The sequence below is a fragment of the Macaca fascicularis genome, chromosome 12, assembly GCF_037993035.2.
Source record: "Macaca fascicularis isolate 582-1 chromosome 12, T2T-MFA8v1.1".
Classification (NCBI taxonomy): domain Eukaryota; kingdom Metazoa; phylum Chordata; class Mammalia; order Primates; family Cercopithecidae; genus Macaca; species Macaca fascicularis.
Window position 1 is genome coordinate 67,517,280 of NC_088386.1, and position 19,683 is coordinate 67,536,962.

At 40.4% G+C, this 19,683-nt stretch overlaps 2 protein-coding genes across 11 annotated transcripts in view; one reads left to right on the plus strand and one right to left on the minus strand.

Annotated features, from left to right (window-relative positions):
- HAT1 (histone acetyltransferase 1) overlaps positions 1-16,915 on the plus strand; it is a 68,033-nt gene extending 51,118 nt beyond the window's left edge. For all 3 annotated transcript variants that reach the window (XM_005573474.4, XM_045367262.2, XM_074009457.1), the window contains 3 exons: positions 12,098-12,249; positions 15,224-15,340; positions 16,469-16,915. In XM_005573474.4, the coding sequence (XP_005573531.1) occupies positions 12,098-12,249; positions 15,224-15,340; positions 16,469-16,636 (437 nt within the window). In that variant the 3' untranslated portion in view covers positions 16,637-16,915. The remainder of the gene's footprint in view (positions 1-12,097; positions 12,250-15,223; positions 15,341-16,468) is intronic.
- SLC25A12 (solute carrier family 25 member 12) overlaps positions 1-19,683 on the minus strand; it is a 227,991-nt gene that overhangs the window by 196,362 nt on the left and 11,946 nt on the right. The window lies entirely within an intron of this gene.

Genomic DNA, 19,683 nt, shown 5'->3' on the forward strand with positions numbered 1-19,683 from the left:
CAATTCAGAATCCTCTAATCCGGGGTCTCAAAACCCCGGACTACGGACTGGTACTGGTCCAGAGCCTATTAGGACTGGGCTGCACAGCAGGAGGTAAATGATGGGTGAACAAGCATTACTGCCTGAGCTTTACCTCCTGTCAGATCAGTGGCGGCATTAGATTCTCATAGGAGCACAGACCCTATTGTGAACTGCACATGTAAAGGATATAGGTCAAATCTAACTAATGCCTGATGACTGATCTGAGGTAGAATAGTTTCATCTAGAAACCATCCCTTGTCTGTTCCCCTCACCCCCAGAGAAAAAATGCCTTCCACAAAATCCCTGGTGCTAGAGATTTTTGGCACTTCTGGTACCAAAAAGTTTGGGGACCACTGCTCTAATCCATTAATATGAAATGTCTTGGGCCAGGCGTGATGGCTTGCACCTGTAATCCCAGCACTTTGGGAGGCTGCAGCAGGTGGATCTCTTAAGCTCAGGAGTTCGAGACCAGCCTAGGCAATGGCGAAACTCCATCTCTACAAAAATACAAAAATTAGCCAGGCATGTTGGCAAGCACCTGTGGGCCCAGCTACTCACGAGGCTGAGGTGGGAGGATCACTTGAGCCCAGAAGGTCGAGGCTGCAGTGAGCCAAGATCGTACACTGCAATGCAGCCTGGGTGAGTGAGACCCTATCTCAAAAAAAAGAAAGGAAATATCTCCATTTAGTTAGATCTTTTAAAACTTTTCTAAACAATGTTTTCAGTATACAAATTTTGTACTACTTTTGTTAACTTTATTTGTAAATGTTTTATTTTTGATGCTGTTGGGAATGGGATTATTTTCTTAATTTCATTTTTGGATCATTGATTGTTTTAGTATGTAGAAATACAACTGGGTTTTATATATCGATGTTCTATCCTGCAGCCTCGCTGAACTTGTTTATTAGTTGTAGTGGTTTTTTGGTTAGAATTTTCCACATACAGGATCACGTTGTCTGTAAAGACATTTTTACTTCGTCCTTTGCAGTTAGATGCATTTTCTTTTTTTTTTTTGAGACGGAGTCTCACGCTGTTGCCCAGGCTGGAGTGCAGTGGCGCGATCTCGGCTCACTGCAAGCTCCGTCTCCTGGGTTCACGCCATTCTCCTGCCTCAGCCTCCTGAGTAGCTAGGACTACAGGCGCCCGCCACCGCGCCCGGCTAATTTTTTGTATTTTTAGTAGAGACGGGGTTTCACTGTGGTCTCGATCTCCTGACCTTGTGATCCGCCCGCCTCGGCCTCCCAAAGTGCTGGGATTACAGGCTTGAGCCTCCGCGCCCGGCCACATTTTCTTTCTTTTTCTTACCCGAATGCTTAGCTGAGAACTCCAATATAATGGTGACTGGAAATGGTGAAAGCAGACAGCTATGCCTTGCTCCCAGTTTTAGAGGGAAAGCATTTTGTCTTTCACCATTGTCGATGATGTTAACTGTAGCTTTCGTATGTGTTAATTATGAAATTGAGGCAGTTCCCTTCTATTTCTAGATTGTTGAGCATTTTTATCATGAATTGATGTTTGATTTTGTCAAATGCTTTGTTCTGCATGTATTGAATTTTTCTCATTTATTTTGTTAACATGGTATGTTACATTGATTGATTTTTTTTGGATGTTAAACCAACTTTGCATTTCTGGTATAAATCTCATTTAGTTCTGGTATGTAGTTCATTTTATATATTGCCAGATTTGGTTTGCTAATATTTGTTGAGGACATTTGTATCTACATTCATGAGGGATATTGATTTGTAGTTTTTGTCTTAGATCCTTAGTGTCAGGGTAACTCTGACCTCATAGAATGAGTAGGGAAGGGAAGGGGGAAGCAGGGAAGGGAAGGGTTTCCTCTGTCCCCTCCCCTCCCCTTCCCTTCCCTTTTAATGGAGATGGAGTCTCACTCTGTTGCCAGTGCAGTGGCGCCATCTTGGCTCACTGCAACCTCTGCCTCCCAGGGTCAACTGATTCTCTTGCCTCAGCCTCCCGAGTAGCTGGGACTACAGGCCTGCACCACCACGCCTGGTTAATTTTTGTATTTTTAGTAGAGATGGGGTTTCACCATGTTGGCCAGGCTGGTCTCGAACTCCTGACCTCAGGTGATCCACTCGCCTCAGCCTCCCAAAGTGCTGGGATTACAGGCATGAGCCCCCGCGCCTGGCCTGTTTCTTCTATTTTCTAGAATAGTTTGTGAAGGATCATCATTATTTCTTCTTCGGGTGTTTCGTGGAATTTACCAGTAAAGCCATCTGGTTGTAGATTGTCTTTGTGGGAAGATTTTTAGTTGGTAATTAAATGTCTTCGTTATAGTCAGTTCACATAGTCATTTACTTTTTGAGTCATTTTGGTAATTTGTGTCTTTCTAGAAGCTATTTCATCTAAGTTGTCTTATTTGTTGACATAAAGTTCATGGCATATTCCCTTACAATTCTTCTAATTTCTGTAAAGTTGGTAGGAATATCCCTTCTGTCATACCTGATTTTGGTAAATGTTGTTTTCTCTTTTTTTTTCAGTCATTCTAACTAAAGGTTTGTCAATTCATCGATCATTTCAAAGAACCAACTTTGTGTTTATGTGAACTTGTCTATTTTTGTTTTCTTTTTCATTGATTTCTACTCTTTTTTTATTATTGCTTCTTATTACTTTGGGTTTAATTTGCCCTTCCTTTTCTAGTTAAGATAGAATCTTAGGTTATATTGATTTGATGTCTTCTTTTCTTTTCTTTTTTTAGACAGAGTCTCGCTCTGTCAGCCGGGCTGGAGTGAAGTGGTGGAACCTCCTCCACCTCCCAGGCTTAAGCGATTCTCAGGCCTCAGCCTCCTGGGCAGCTGGGACTATAGGCATGCGCCACTGCACTCAGCTCATTTTTGTATTTTTGGTAGAGACAGGGCTTTGCTTTGTTGGCCAGGCTTGTCTTGAACTCTTGGCCCCAAATGATTGGCCCACTTTGGCCTCCCAAAGTGCTGAGATTACAGTCGTGAGCCACCATGCTTGGCCTTTCTTTTCTAATATAGACATTTTTTTTTTTTTCTGAGACGGAGTCTGGCTCTGTCGCCCAGTCTGGAGTGCAGTGGCCGGATCTCAGCTCACTGCAAGCTCCGCCTCCCGAGTTTACGCCATTCTCCTGCCTCAGCCTCCCAAGTAGCTGGGACTACAGGCGCCCACCACCTCGCCCGGCTAGTTTTTTGTTTTTTTAGTAGAGAGGAGGTTTCACCATGTTAGCCAGGATAGTCTCAATCTCCTGACCTCGTGATCCGCCCTTCTTGGCCTCCCAAAGTGCTGGGATTACAGGCTTGAGCCACTGCGCCCGGCCGACATTTTGTTTTTGAGACAGAGTCTCGCTCTGTCACCCAGGCTGGAGTACAGTGGCGCGATCTCGGTTCACTGCAAGCTCCGCCTCCCAGGTTCACACCATTCTCGTGCCTCAGCCTCCTGAGTAGCTGGGACTACAGGCGCCTGCCTCCGCGCCTGGCTAATTTTTTGCATTTTTAGTAGAGACGGGGTTTCACCGTGGTCTCGATCTCCTGACCTCGTGATCCGCCCGCCTCGGCCTCCCAAAGTGCTGGGATTACAGGCGTGAGCCATCGCATCCGGCCCCTAATATAGACATTTAAATACCTAAATATTTACACATAATATACATTTATGTATAAATATAAGCATTGATGTAGCTGCATCACATACTTTTTAGAAATTGTGCTTTCATTTTCATTCAGTTCAAAATATGTTTTAATTTTCCTTGTGATTTCTTTTTTGATCCAAGGATTATTTAAAGCCTGTTGTTCAATTTCTAAATAATGTGGATTCCCATGTTTCCTTTTGTAAAGTTTGAATTTAATTCCACTGTTGTTAACATATTTTAGGGCCGGGCGTGGTGGCTCACGCCTGTAATCCCAACATTTTGGGAGGTAGAGGCCAGCAGATCATCTGAGGTCAGGAGTTTGAGACCAGCCTGATCAACAAGGAGAAACCCCGTCGCTACTAAAAATACAAAATTAGCCAAGCGTGGTGGCACCTGCCTGTAATCCAAGCTACTTGAGAGGCTGAGGCAGGAGAATCGCTTGAACGTGGGAGGCGGAGGTTGCAGTGAGCCGAGATGGCACCATTGCACTCCAGCCTGGGCAACAAGAGCGAAACTCCGTCTGAAAAAAAAAGGCCGGGCACGTTGGCTGACGCCTGTAATCTCAGCACTTTGGGAGGCTGAGGCAGGCAGATCATGAGGTCAGGAGATTGAGACCATCCTGCCTACCACGGTGAAACCCCAACTCTACTAAAAATACAAAAAATTAGCCAGGCGCGGTGGCAGGCGCCTGTAGTCCCGGTACTCGGGAGGCTGAGGCAGGAGAATGGTGTGAACCCGGGAGGCGGAGCTTGCAGTGAATCAAGATCACGCCACTGCTCTCCAGCCTGGGCAACAGAGCGAGACTCTGTCTCAAAAAAAAAAAATATATATATATATAGAGAGAGAGAGAGAGAGAGAGAGAGAGAATGATTTCGGTCCTTTTTCATTTACTTATGTGATTTTATATTTAATTTTTGCATGACCTTCCAGTGAACCTTTTTCATTTATTCTATTTTTTCTATTTCATTTATTCTACCTACCTATCTTTTGAGACAGAATCTTGCTCTGTCGCCCACACTGGAGTGCAGTGCCATAATCATGGCTCACTGCAGCCTCAACCTTCTGGCCTCAAGTGATCCTTCTGCCTCAGCCTCCCAAGTCGTTGGGCCTACAGGTGCACGCCACCACACCCAGCTAATTTTTACTATTTTTGTAGAAACGGGGTTTTGCCATGTTGCCCAGGCTGGTCTGGAACTCCTGGGCTCAAGCAGTGCCCCCGTCTTGGCCTCCCAAAGTGCTAAGATCACAGGTGTGAGCCATCATGCCCAGCCCTTTTTCATGTATTGAGTTTTGTTTTCTGTTCAAGCTTAGGGGGTCAGCAAATTTTTTTTTTTTTTTTAAGGATAGGATGTATTTTATGCTTTGCAAGCTACACACAGTCTGTGTTGCATACTCTTGGTTTTTGTTCTTATTGTTTAGAAACCATTCTTAGTTCACATACCATACAAAAACAGGCCACAGGCAAGATTGGCCCGTGGGCCATCATAGTTTATTAATCCCTGGCCTAACATTAAGTCTTTCCTGGATGAATGTTCCTTGCACACTCATAAAGAACATGTATTTTGCTGTTATTGGGTAAAGTGTTCTATAAATATCAGTTGGGCCAAGTTGATTGATAGTGCTATTCAGGCCTTCTATATCTTTGCCAATTTTCTGTCTAATTGTTTTCTCCATTATTGAGAGTGCAGTATTGAAATTTCAAACTATTTCTGTTGTCTGTTTCTCCCTTTATTCTGTCAGTATTTTCTTCATGTATTTTGGGGCTCTGTTGTTAGTTGTGCATTTGTTTATAATTGTAATATCTTCCTGATGAATAAACTTTTTTTATCATTATAAAATGTGCCCCTTTTTTGTCTTAAACTCTTAAAAAAAAAAAAATAGAGACAGAGTTTTGCCATATTGCCTAGGCTGGTCTCAAACTCCAGGGCTCAAGCGATCTACCTGACTCGGTCTCTCAGAGTGTTGGAATTACAGGCATGAGCCACTGCATCTGGCTTTAAACTCTATTTTGCCTGATATTAATATGGCCACTCTAGCTTGCATACTGTTTGCTTGGTATATCTTTTTTTTTTTTTTGAGACGAAGTCTCTGTCACCCAGACTGGAGTGCAGTGGCACAATCTTGGCTCAGTGCAACCTCCACCTCCTGGGTTCTCCTCCCTTGGCCTCCCAGGTAGCTGGAATTACAGGTGCCCACCACCACATTTGGCTAATTTTTGTATTTTTAGTAGAAATGGGGTTTCACCATGTTGGTCAGGCTGGTCTCAAACTCCTGACCTCGGGTGATGTGCCCGCCTCAGCCTCCCAAAGTGCTGCAATTAAAGGCGTGAGCCACGGTGCCCAGCTATCTTTTTTCATCATTAGACTTTGAACCTATCCATCTTGAATCTAAAATGTTTCTCTTGTGGACAGCATATGGTTGGATCTTTTAAAATTCAGTCTGACAATCTTTGCCTTTTGATTAGAATATTTTAATATACATGCATTTAATGTAATTATTATTATGGTTAGAATTATGCCTGCCATTTTGCTGTTTGTTTTCTATATGTCTCATTTATTTTGGTGGGGAGGGGAGGACAGGGTCTTGCTCTGTCAGAGTCTGAAGTCCAGTGGCATGATCATGGCTCACTGCAGCCTCAAACTCCTGGGCCCGAGCTGTCCTCCCCTCTCAGCCTACCAAGTAGCTGAGACTACAGGTGTATGCCACCACACTTTGGCTGATTTTTTTTAATTTTTAGTGGAGACAGGGTCTTGCTATGTTGCCTAGGCTGGTCTTGAACTCTTGAGCTCAAGTGATCTCCCGCCTTGGCCTCTCAAGGTGCAGGGATTACAGGTGTGAGTCAAACCCTTTTTGTTATTTTGTTTCTTTTTTACTGCCTTCTTTTGTGTTAAATAATATTTTCTATTGAACCACTTCAATTTCTTTGTGGTTTTTTAAATTTTTTTTTTTTTAAGTTATTTTCTTAGGCTGGACTCAGTGACTAATGCCTGTAATCCCAGTACTTTGGGAGGCCAAGGAGGAAGGATCACTTGAGGCCAGGAGTTTCAGACCAGTCTGGGCAACATAGCAAGACCCCATCTCTTTACCAGAAAGAAAAAAAGAATTAGCAGAGTGTGGTGGCACACACCTGTAGTCCTAGTCCTAGCTGCTCAGTAGGATTACATCTTTTTTTTTTTTTTTTTTTTTGAGACAGGGTTTTACTCCTGTTGCCCAGGCTGGAGTGCAACGGTGTGACCTGGGCTCACTGCAACCTCTGCCTCCCAAGCTCAATCGATTCTCCTGCCTTAGCCTCCCGAGTAGCTGGGACTAAAGGTGCATGCCACCGCACCTGGCTAAATTTTTGTACCTTTTGGTCTCATACTCCTGAGCTCAAGCAGTCTGCCTGCTTTGGCCTCTGAAAATGCTGGGATTACAGGTATGAGCCACCGTTCCTGGCCACATCCTTATGTATTACTATAAGCCAAACACTGGTTTATAATTATTGCTTTATGTAATTGTCTTTTAAATTAGTTGAGAGGAGAAAAGAGAAAAAATACTTATATTAACTTTTATGTATATCTTTATGAGTATACTTAATTTCTTCATGTGGATTTCAGTGGTACCATGTTCTTTTAGCCTGAGCAGTTCTTTAATATTTCTTTTGGGCAGGTCAGCTGGCAGCAGATTTCCTCAGTCTTTGGTTTTCTGGGAATATCTTTATTTCACCTTTATTTTGAAGGATAGTTTTGCTGGATACAGAATTCTTGGTTGATAGGTTTTTTTCTCCTGTTGGTACTTTGAATATGTCATCCCACTGACTTCTGACCTCCTTGGTTTCTAATGAGTCATTTTTCCCTTGCTGCTTTAAAGATTTTTTGTTTCACTTTTGACAGTTTGATTATGATATGTTTGGGTGTAGATCTCTTTATGTTTTTCCTAGTTGAAGTTTGAGCTTCCTAGATGTGTTGACCAGTGTTTTTCATCAAATTTGGGAAGTTTTTGACCATTATTTCTTCAAGTATTTTTTCTGTTCCTTCCTTTTCTCTCTTACATGCTTGAACAATTTTAATATAGGGTGGTGTCAGAGTTCAGTTTATATTTTATAAAGCAGGGGAGAACAGGTAAGGAGGATGAGTTTAAAAAAAGGTTATTAGTTGACAAAAATACTAGTGGAACCAGATAGAAGAAATAAATGTCCTCCAGGTTTCTGGGTGGCTTGTATAATGGATGATGCAGGTAAATTAAAGTGAGAAAAGACTGAAGAATGGGATAGGGTGACAAATTATATAACAGTCTTAGGTTTACTTGATTTTCTGTGTAGGTCTGTATTTTACTTATTTTGTTTTACTGTTGATTTCACCATTCTTAATAGATCATAATTTCATCCCAAATTGATGCAGTGGCTTGATTTCAATTCTTACTATTTTAAAGTCATAGTCAAATGGCACTTAATAACCACATGCATATGATGTGAATAATTAACTGTGGCATAGAAGCATAAAAAAGGTATTTAGTACAAATGAGTTGAATGAATGAATGTGTTTCTTTTTTTTTTGAGATGGAGTCTCGCTCTGTCGCCCAGGCTGGAGTGCAGTGGCCGGATCTCAGCTCACTGCAAGCTTCGCCTCCCGAGTTTACGCCATTCTCCTGCCTCAGCCTCCCGAGTAGCTGGGACTACAGGCACCCGCCACTGCGCCCGGCTAGTTTTTTGTATTTTTTTTTTTTTGAGACGGAGTCTCGCTGTGTTGCCCAGGCTGGAGTGCAGTGGCCGGATCTCGGCTCACTGCAAGCTCCGCCTCCCGGGTTTACGCCATTCTCCTGCCTCAGCCTCCCGAGTAGCTGGGACTACAGGCGCCCGCCACCTCACCCGGCTAGTTTTTTGTATTTTTTAGTAGAGACGGGGTTTCACTGGGTTAGCCAGGATGGTCTCGATCTGCTGACCTCGTGATCCGCCCGTCTCGGCCTCCCAAAGTGCTGGGATTACAGGCTTGAGCCACCGCGCCCGGCCCGTTTTTTGTATTTTTTAGTAGAGACGGGGTTTCACCATGTTAGCCAGGATAGTCTCAATCTCCTGACCTCATGATCCGCCCGTCTCGGCCTCCCAAAGTGCTGGGATTACAGGCTTGAGCCACTGCGCTCAGCCATGAATGTTTTTCTTGGAATCATAAGACATTACCCTGTCTCAGGCTTTTTTAAAAAATAGCTTTATTGGTATATAATTAACATACCATACAATTCATTCACTGAAAGTAGACAGTTTTAAGATGATATTTACAGCACAACCATCACCATAATATTTTTGTTTGTTTGAGACAGTCTCAATCTGTCACCCAGGCTGGAGTGCAGTAGGGTGATTGCAGCTCACTGCAACCTCTGCCTCCTCGGTTCAAGCGACTCTCGTGCCTCAGCCTCCTGAGTAGCTGGGATCACAGGAATGTGCCACCACACCTGGCTAATTTTTGTATTTTTAGTAGAGACGGTGTTTGGCCTTGTTGGCCAGGCTGGCCTCAAACTTCTAGTCTCAAGAGATCTGTCCACCTCTGCCTCCCAAAGTGCTAGCGGCCCTAGCGAATAATCTAATTGTGGAATATTCTGTTCCCCCAATAAAAGAAACCCCCAAAAGAAATCCCTGTTAGCACTCCTTTCCTCCCCTCAACTCCTATCCCTAGGCAACCACTAATCTACTTCCTGTTAAATTTGCCTATTCTGGACATTGGAATCATGCAATATGTGACTAGTTTCTTTTACATAGCATAATGTTTTCAAGGTGCATTCTTATAGCATATAACAGTACTTCATTTCTTCTTATTGCCAAATAATATTCCACTGTGTGTTATATCATTTTATATATTCATTGGTCAGTTGAACATTTTAGATTGTTCCCACTTTAGATTGTTCCCACTTTTTGGCTCTTATGAATGAATAATGCTACTAGGAACAGTCATGTACAAATTTTTATGTGGACCTGTGTTTTCCTATCTCTTGGGTATATACCAAAGACTGGAAATTATGGGAAATCTGGTTTAACTTTTTGAGGAATCACCAGACTATTTTCCAAAATGGCTACACCATTTTACATTTCTATTACTGTAATATCAGGGTATCAGGGTTTCAATTTCTCCATATACTTATCAATACTTGTTACTGTGTTGTTAATTCTAGCCGTCCTTGTAGGTATGAAGTGGTACATCATTGTGGTTTTGATTCACATTTCCACTAGGGAGATTGTGCATTTTTCCATGTGCTTATTATCCACTTGTATATATCTTATTGATAAATGTCAATTTAGATCTTTTGCCTATTTTTTAGTTGGGTTTTTTTAACGAAATTATAAGAGTTTTTATACCAATTTATATGAGTCTGGATACAAGTGTTTTATTAGATACATGATTTACAAATAGTCTCCCATTCTGTATGTTATTTTTTTCATTTTCTTACTAGTATCATTTGAAATACAAGAGTTTTAAATTTTTTGTCACCTAGTTTATCTATTTTTTCTTTTGTTGCTTATGCTTTGGTCTCATTATCTAAGAAACCATTGTCTAACCAGAGGTCATGAAGATTTACTCTGTGTTTTCTTTTAAGAGTTTTATAGTTTTACCTCTTAAATGTGGGACTATGATCAATTTTGGTTAATTTTTATGTATGGTGTGAGGAAAGGGGATCCAACTTTATACTTTTGATGATAGAGATCCAATTGTCCCATCACCATATGTTGAAAAGACTCTTCTTTCCCCCATTGAATTGTCTTTGCAACCTTCTCCAAGATTAACAGACCTAAATCTATGGTTTTATTTCTGGACTGTCAGTTCAGTTCCTTTGATGTATGTGTCTGTCCTTATGCTAGTGTCACATGGTCTTGATTATCTTAGGTTTGAAGTAAGTTTTAAACTCAGAAAGTGTTTAGTCCTCCATGTTTTATTCTTTTTTTTTTTTCCCCAGATGGAGTCTTGCTCTGTTGCCCAGGCTGGAGTGCAGTGACACAATCTCGGCTCACTGCAGCCTCGGTTCAAGTGATTCTCCTGCCTCAGCCTCCCAAGTAGCTGGGATTACCACCACCACGCCTGGCTAATTTTTGTATTTTTAGCAGAGACGAGGTTTCACCATGTTGGCCAGGCTGGTCTCAAACTCCTGACCTTGTGATCCGCCTGCCTTGGCCTCCCAAAGTGCTGGGATTACAGGTGTGAGCCACTGTGCCCGGCCTGTTCTTTTTCAATATTGTTTTGGCTATTCTGGGTCCTTTGTCTTTCTGTATGAATTTTTTTTTTTTTTTTTTTTTTTTGAGACAGTCTCTGTCACCCAGGGTGGAGTGCAGTAGCGCAGTCTTGGCTCACTCACTACAACCTCAGCCTCCAAGAGTCAAGTGCTTCTCATGCTTCAGCCTCCTGAGTAGCTGGGAGGAGTGTGCATGACCACACCTGGCTAATTTGTTGTTTGTTTGTTTGTCTGGAGACAGAGTGTCACTCTGTCGCCCAGGCTGGAGTACAGTGGTGCGATCTCAGCTTACTGCAGCCTCCGCCTCCCAGGTTCAAGCAATTCTCCTGCCTCAGTCTCCTGACTAGCTGAGATTACAGGCATGCACCACCATGCTCGGCTAATTTTTGTATTTTTAGTAGAAACAGTTTCACTATGTTGACCAGGCTTTCTCGAACTCCTGACCTCAGGTGATCTGCCTGCCTTGGCCTCCCAAAGTGCTGGGATTACAGGCGTGAGCCACCACACCCAGCCTAATTTTTGTATTTTTAGTAGAGATGGGATTTTGTCATGTTGGCCAGGCTGGTCTCTAACTCCTGATCTGCCTGCCTCATGTCTCCCAAAGTGCTGAGATTACAGTCGTGTGCCACTGTGCCTGATCTGTTCATCCAAATTTGAATCTCCCACTTATACAGCTACTTTAATTGGAATCAAAACTAAGATGCATGTGATACCAGTTAAAAAGTTTAAATTTGAGGCTGGGTGTAGTCACTTATGCTTATAATCCTAGCACTTTGGGAGGCTGAGGCAGGTGGATCACTTGAGCCCAGGAATTCAAAACCAGCCTGGGCAACATGGTGAAACCCTGTCTCTACAAAAAATACAAAAATTACCCAAGTGTGGTGGCGGGAGCCTGTAGTCCTAGCTACTAGGGAGGCTGAAATAGGAGGATCACCTGATCCTGGGAGGTTGAGGCTGTGGTGAGCCATGATCATGCCACTGCACTCCAGCTTGAGTGACAGAGTGAGAATCTGTCTCAAAGAAAAAAAAAAGTTTAAATTTGAAATAGGTGGCTCTTGATTCACAAATATTAATACAAATGTCTTTGCAAAAGGATTGGATTTATAATAGTTTTACTTATAAGGAATAATCCTTTCATGTAGTAACTTTTGTGTGTGTAATTCTTTTAAGAATATTTGCCTTCTTAGCCTACCATATATGTTGAGATTGCAAATGATGAAGAAATTATATTGAGTATAAAGGAAATGTTAATATTATTTTGCCTTATTTATTTAGCGGAAGATCCATCCAAAAGCTATGTGAAATTACGAGACTTTGTGCTTGTGAAGCTTTGTCAAGATTTGCCCTGTTTTTCCCGGGAAAAATTAATGCAAGGATTCAATGAAGATATGGCAATAGAGGCACAACAGAAGTTCAAAATAAATAAGGTATTTTTATTCTGTAGGAGGAAAACAGATTTAAATTACAAACAAATTTTTAAAGTTTTAAGTATACCTTAACTAAAATATTATAAGGACATTAAGAATACATGTGTGGGAACCAGCAATGGTTAACAGTACAGCTTTGAAGCCAAATTGCCTGAGTTCAAATCTAGCTCCAACACTTGCTCTGTGATTTATGGCAATTTAATTTACCTCCTTGTGCCTCAATTTCCTCATTAATAAAATGGGAAGATAATAGGTGTTATTGCTATATTAAGCATAACAAGCAGAGGAAAGATGGATAATAGGATCTTATTTTTGCTCTCTCAAGTAGTTGTACCCCTGGAGATATTATTGATGGGAAGAAGGGTTGAAGTAAAACTTGTATTTCATTTTATATACTTTTATATATTTATTTAAATTTTAAAGTGGTAAATGTCTTAAGATAGGTACAGAAAAAAATAATATGAAAGTTCAGAGAAGGGAGTTTATTACATTTATGTAAGCAAGAAAATCAGTAGTTATTTCATAGAAAGGATGGCATTTGATATAAACCTTGAAGAATGAGTAGGATTTAGATTATGAAAGTATGTGGGATGGGCTGAGTGCGGTGGCTCACGCCTGTAAATCCCAGCACTTTGGGAGGCCAAGGTGGACAGATCATGAGGTCAGGACATCGAGACCATCCTGGCTAACACAGTAAACCCCGTCTCTACTAAAAATACAAAAAAGCCGGTCATGGTGGCATGCGCCTGTAGTCCCACTTACTCAGGAGGCTGAGGCAGGAGAATTGCTTGAACCCGGGAGGCAGAGGTTGCAGTGAGCCGAGATGGTGCCACTGCACTCCAGCCTGAGCGTCCGAGTGAGACTCCATCTCAAAAAAACAAAGAAAAGAAATTTGTTTAGGCCAGGCAGGGTGGCTCACGCCTATAATCCCCGCACTTTGAGGCCAAGGCGGATGGATCACGAAGTCAGGAGTTTGAGACCAGCCTGTCCAATATGGTGAAACCCTGTCTCTACTAAAAATACAAAAATTAATTTGTGGTGGTGCATGCCTGTAATTCCAGCTATTCAGGAGGCTGAGGCAGAAGAATCTCTTGAACCCGGGAGGCGGAGGTTGCAGTGAGCCAAGATCATGCCACTGCACTCTAGCCTGGGCAACAGAGACAGACTCCATCTTTAAAAAAAAAAAATTTGTTTAATAGCTCAACTTTTAAAAGAAAGGGTGTATGAATATATATATATATTTTAATGGTGCTTTCTTTAAAAAGGAATTCAAACTCCCTACCTAGGGCACAGAGTCCATGATAATCTGGACCCTGCCTACCTTGCTAGCTTCAAGCCTGTTACTACTTTGCCACATGCTCTGGCTTTACTGATCTTCTAGCCATTTCCCAACTCTGCCACATCCTTCTTCCTTCTGTATTCCTTTACATATTCTATTCTCTTTACCTGAAATACTCCCTTTTCCTATTTGCCTGGCCAGATAGTACTCATTTTTCCAGGCTCAACTCAGGTTCCCTTCCAGAAAGTCAGAAAATACTATCTTCCCAACCTACCCATACCCTAACTCCCTGCCCAAATAAATATACAAGTGAAACAACACCAACAGAAAAACTGTGGTTCTCCTTTGGCTTCAGTGCTACCGAAAACTTCCTGATTCTTCTGATATTTCCTTGATACTATTTGTCTTTTTTTTTCTTTTTTTTTTTTTTTTTTTTTTTTTTTTTTTGAGACAGGGTCTCTTGCTCTGTCATCTGAGGTGGAGTACAGTGGTGTAATCACGGCTCACTGCAGCCTTAACCTCCTGGGCTCAAATGACTCTCCCACCTGAGCCTCCCGAGTAGTTGGGACTACAGGGGTACGCCACCACACCTGGCTAATTTTTGTAGAGACAGGGTTCCTACAGGCTGTTCTCAAACTGCTAGGCTCAAGCGATCTGCCCACCGTGGCCTCCCAAAATGCTGGGACTACAGGCATGAGCCACCATGTCCAGCCCTATCTGCTTTTTAACTGTCACTGTACTACCAGGTTTCTGACTTTTCTCCTTTTATCACTGTATATGCTTTCTTCAGGTGACCTTAACCAACCTTATGGTTTTAACTCTTACGTATATACTGACATTGCTTAAATCCTTGCCCTTAGACTAGAATTTTCTTCAGATTTTCTATTTTCTGCTGCCTCCCATCTCTCTCCTAGGCTGTGAAAACTCACATTTTTGCATCCTTCTCTAAGTCAGTTTTTCCTCTCATATGTTTCTAGAGTCCTTGTCCCCTTGGTCTTCTTACTTGTGCTGTTCCAGTTCATGCCCTCATGGTTTTTTATCTGATGTAATAACTCAGCTTCTTGATTGGTCTCTCTGTACTTCTTTTTGCTACCATTTCTACGTAGCTGAAAGAGTGACTTATTTAAAACTCAAAATTTGTGCATATTGCTTACTCTCCTATTTAAAATCTGTCACCAAGGCTGGGGCAGTAGCTTACGCCAGTAATTCTAATACTTTGGGAGGCTGAGGCAGGAGGATTGCTTGAAGCTGGGAGTCGAAGACCAGCCTGGGCAACAAAGTGAGATCCCATTTCTACAAAAAAAAAAAAATAGCCGGGTGTGGTGGCATATGCCTATGGTCCCAGCTGCTCAGGAGGCTGAGGTGGGAGGATGGCTTGAATCTAGGAGGTTGAGGCTGCAGTGAACTATGAACGTGCCACATTAAATTATCCATACCACAATCATTTGTGTTACCCACTAGACTGCTTGAGGGCAACTACTTTTATTGCCTTTCCTCTGGTATCTAGCACAATTCCTTGCTCATGGCAGATATTAAATATATCCTGTGTTCTTTTTTTTTACTTTGAAAATGTATCCTGTGTATATGTATATTTTTTTACTTTTTAAAAAAATGTATTTTTTTTACTTCGAAAATATATCCTGTGTCATTATTTTTACTTTGAAAATGTTCACATTTTCTTTTGTTTCATTCTAGCAACATGCTAGAAGGGTTTATGAAATTCTTCGACTACTAGTAACTGACATGAGTGATGCCGAACAATACAGAAGCTATAGACTGGATATTAAAAGAAGACTAATTAGCCCATATAAGGTAGGACTTTCAAGAATCTTAAACACTGTATTCTTTTCACTGTTTAAAACAGAAGAAAAGCTACCAAATGCCAATGTATGAGAATCCAAGTCATTTTGTAAAATTAACTTTTACAAAAGTAGAAATATTCTTCCAGTTATTTATAAAAATTCTCACTCATGGCCAGGCGTGGTGGCCCACACCTGTGATCCCAGCACTTTGGGAGGCCAAGGCGGGTGGATCGCTTGGGCCCAGGAGTTCTAGAACAGTATATCCAAAACATGAAAGCTTCATATTTTTTTGCATAATGCCACCCAACCAGGAATCTTGGAGTTATTCTTCATTCTTCCTTCCTCATATCACCCACTATTTTCTCCCCTAAATCTGCCCTGTCCTCTCCGTCTCTGCTGCTGCTGACTTGATCTAGGCTTTCATCAACTCTGGCTTCAACTACTGCAGTAGCTGCCCAGTCCTCCAGTCCCATCCTAAACATCTCTGACACAGTATTGTTTTGACACAGTGTCCTGCATAAAAGTTGTTACCAGCTCCCTGTTGCAAACTCCTCAGCATAGCGGTATCAGTTAAACAGGGAGGGTTTAGTATGATAATGTATGTCTGGAACTTAATAAAGATTCAAATTCTCATTAATATATTTTTAAAGTATAACAGTTTCCCATTTGTGTTTCTGAAACATTTCTAACAGTTAATGTTAAAATTAGCATGTGGCCCACAAGTACTTCACTGGGTGGAATTTAAAATGTAATTAATTAATGATTGAATAGTAAAATGAAGAATAATAGCACTTAATCTCAGTTGTCTTTCTTTAGCTAATGTCTTGTATTTATTAAACAAATATTTGAGTGTCTATACTGCCCAGAGTTCTTTAAAGTTTTGGAGGGGCTGCTAGTCACATGTCTATATTTACCATCATTGGACACAAATACCAGGTCTTCTTGTTAACTCTTTTTAGAGAGTTTGCAATTCATGGTTAACATTACATTTAAGCTTCCTTTAAAAAAAAAAAAACACAGGGACAAGTTTGGGCGTATTCATAGTATTCTTCGTTTTAACATTGGAGACTTAAAATTGTAAGACTATAAGGAAATATATTTGCTTTCTTAATCTAACAAATAATTGTTTGTCACTTAGAAAAAGCAGAGAGATCTTGCTAAGATGAGAAAATGTCTCAGACCAGAAGAACTGACAAACCAGATGAACCAGATAGAAATAAGCATGCAACATGAACAGCTGGAAGAGAGTTTTCAGGAACTAGTGGAAGATTACCGGCGTGTTATTGAGCGACTCGCTCAAGAGTAAAGATTATAGTGTTCCGTACAGGAAGCTTGCAAATTTTCTGTACAATGTGCTGTGAAAAATCTGATGACTTTAATTTTAAAATCTTGTGACATTTTGCTTATACTAAAAGTTATCTATCTTTAGTTGAATATTTTCTTTTGCAGAGATTGTATATTTTAAAATACTGTTTAGAGTTTATGAGCATATATTGCATTTAAAAAAAGATATAGCTTCTGAAATACTACTGCAATTGCTTCCCTTCTTAAACAGTATAATAAATGCTTAGTTGTGATATGTTAATGTGTGATATGATTCTTAAATAGTTACAATAAACCTCATTCTTAAATATTTATCATTCCTTCCACACTTTGCTTCTAAGATTTTACATCTGACACCTTTAAAACATTTCTTTAAGGTTATCCTGGTAATTTTATTTTTTCAATATGATTTTTCTTTCTTTTTTAACTTTCAGGTTCAGGGATACATGTGGAAGTTTGTTACATAGGTAAACTAGTGTCCCGGGGGTTTCTTATACAGATTATTTCAACACCCAGGTACTAAGCCTAGTATCCAATAGTTAATTTTTCTGCTCTTCTCCCAACCTCCACCTTCAAGTAGGCCCCAGTGTCTGTTGTTCCCTTCTTTGTGTCCATGTGTTCTCATCATTTACTCCCACTTGTTAAGTAAGAACATACAGTATTTGGTTTTCTGTGCCTGTGTTAGTTTGCTAAGGATAATGGCTTCCAGCTGCATCCATGTCCTGGCAAAATACATGATCCTGTTCTTTTTTATGACTGCATAGTATTCTGTGGTGTGTATATACCACATTTTCTTTATCCAGTCTGTCACTGATGGACATTTAGGTTGATTCCATGTCTTTGCTACTGTGAATAGTGCTGCAGTGAATGTTTGCATGCATGTGTCTTTATGGTAGAATGATTGATATTCCTCTGAGTATATACCTAGTAATGGGATTGCTGGGTCAAATGGTAGTTCTGTTTTTAGCTCTTTGAGGAATTGCCACACTGCTTTCCACAGTGGTTGGACTAATTTCTACTCCCACCAACAGTTTATAATATAGTGTTCCCTTTTCTCCACTACCTTGCCGGCATCTGTTATTTTTTTACTTTAATAACAGCCATTCTGACTGGTGTAAGATGGTATCTCATTGTGGTTTTAATTTACATTTCTCTAATGATCAGTGGTGTTGGGCTTTTATTCATATGCTTCTTGGCTACATGTATGTCTTCTTTGAAAAGTGTCTGTCCATGTCTCTTTTTAATGGGGTTGTTTGGTTTTTTCCTTGTAAATTTGTTTAAGTTCTTACTGATTTTTCATAATAGGAAATGTTATTAGTATAGGTTTTATTTTGTTTTAAATAAAATCCTATTAACTGTTCTGGAAGGCAGTTAAGAGAAGGAAATCAAACTAGATACAGCCTAAAAGCTAAAATTTTGGCATCAAATATTATTTGAAGATAACTTAGAAGTTAGCATAAACATTCTATAAATAAAAATATAGGAAGATACAAATCAGTGTATAAAAATCCAATTTACACATCATTATTAAAATATGTCTTGTGTAAAATGAAATGCCCATCTATTAGGATTTGCTGTAAGGTTACCAAGGTATTGAAATACAGCAAGAAAAAATAATGACAAACTGCTTAATATAGTTTTGTTTTTAATGAAGTAGAGTATAAATAGCTGGAAACAGAATCATTCAAAGTAAAAATTTATAATGTGTGCTAGTAAACCAGTTATTATATAACAAAAGCAGGATGTAAGTTGAAATTTACTTTTAAAAATCTGATTTGATGGATGCTTGGGGCAAAATCCCAAGTTGGACAGGCATTGTCTTGTCCTTTGATCAATTTCCATCAGTAAAATCTGTCAGAGAAGTAAAGTAACTGGTAGCCTCTGGACACAAAATAGCTGTGACCAGCAGCATACCAACAGTACCACTATTCTCTTAAAATGAGGGAGCTATAAAAGTTTCAAACCGTCTCATCTTAGAAGCCTGTATACAGATAAAACTTGTTGACTTCTGAGAGATTATATCTGTGTACATAATTTGCTACAGATAAAATGAACTAGTTCAGTTAAAATCCTTTCTGAAATGAAAGCAATTTGTCTTTCATCAAAATTGGTTAATTTTAAATTTTGTTATCAACAGTTTACAATTGATACTTAAAGATGAGCTCTGAGGAAAGCATCAATACCATCTAAACCAATTATCTTTCAAGTTTTTTTTGTATAAAAAACAGAAAGAAAATGTGATGCTGATTTTCCTGTTCTTTTGTTTATTTGTTTTGAGATGAAGTCTCTGCTGCCTAGGCTAGAATGCAGCTCACTGCAACCTCTGCCTCCCGGGTTCAAGTAATTCTCCTGCCTCAGCCTCCTAAATAGCTGGGATTACAGGCCTGAGCCACCACACCCAGCTAATTTTTGTATTTTTAGTAGAGACAGGGTTTCACCATGTTAGCCAGGCTGGTCTCGAACTGCTGACCTCAAATTATCTGCCCTCCTTGGTCTCCCAAAGTGCTGGGATTACAGGCGTTGAGCCAACGTGCCCGGCTTCTTAATTTACTTTTTCCCTGTCCTCTACAAATTGCATTTTCTTTACATATATCTCCTTCTGAGCATCAGGTTTTTCATCTGTAAAACTGAGGTTGTACTAGAATCATCTCTAGGCTCACTCCTTCCCTGTTCTAGGTTCTGTGCTTGTCATTTTCATATCCTTTCTCCTTACCCTTATACTTTTATACTCAGATGTGGGTGTAGATGTGGTATATGTCTAAAATAAAACACTTTTCTAAGTCACACAAGGATATTCATAGTTTATATGTAACATAGTTTGTGTGAGAAGGAAGGGAAAAAGGACTGTGTCCCTGATTGTCTCCAAATTGCTGGGGGCCCAGTTTGTTGTACTAGAGCCTTGTCTAGGCTGAAAATCTATCAGAGCTGATCGACTGCCATCTTTGCCTACTAGAGAAAAGCTGGCAGCAAAGCTACCAAGGCCATATTTGATAATAAGATTAGAATCATACACCTTAGAGGTCAACTGAT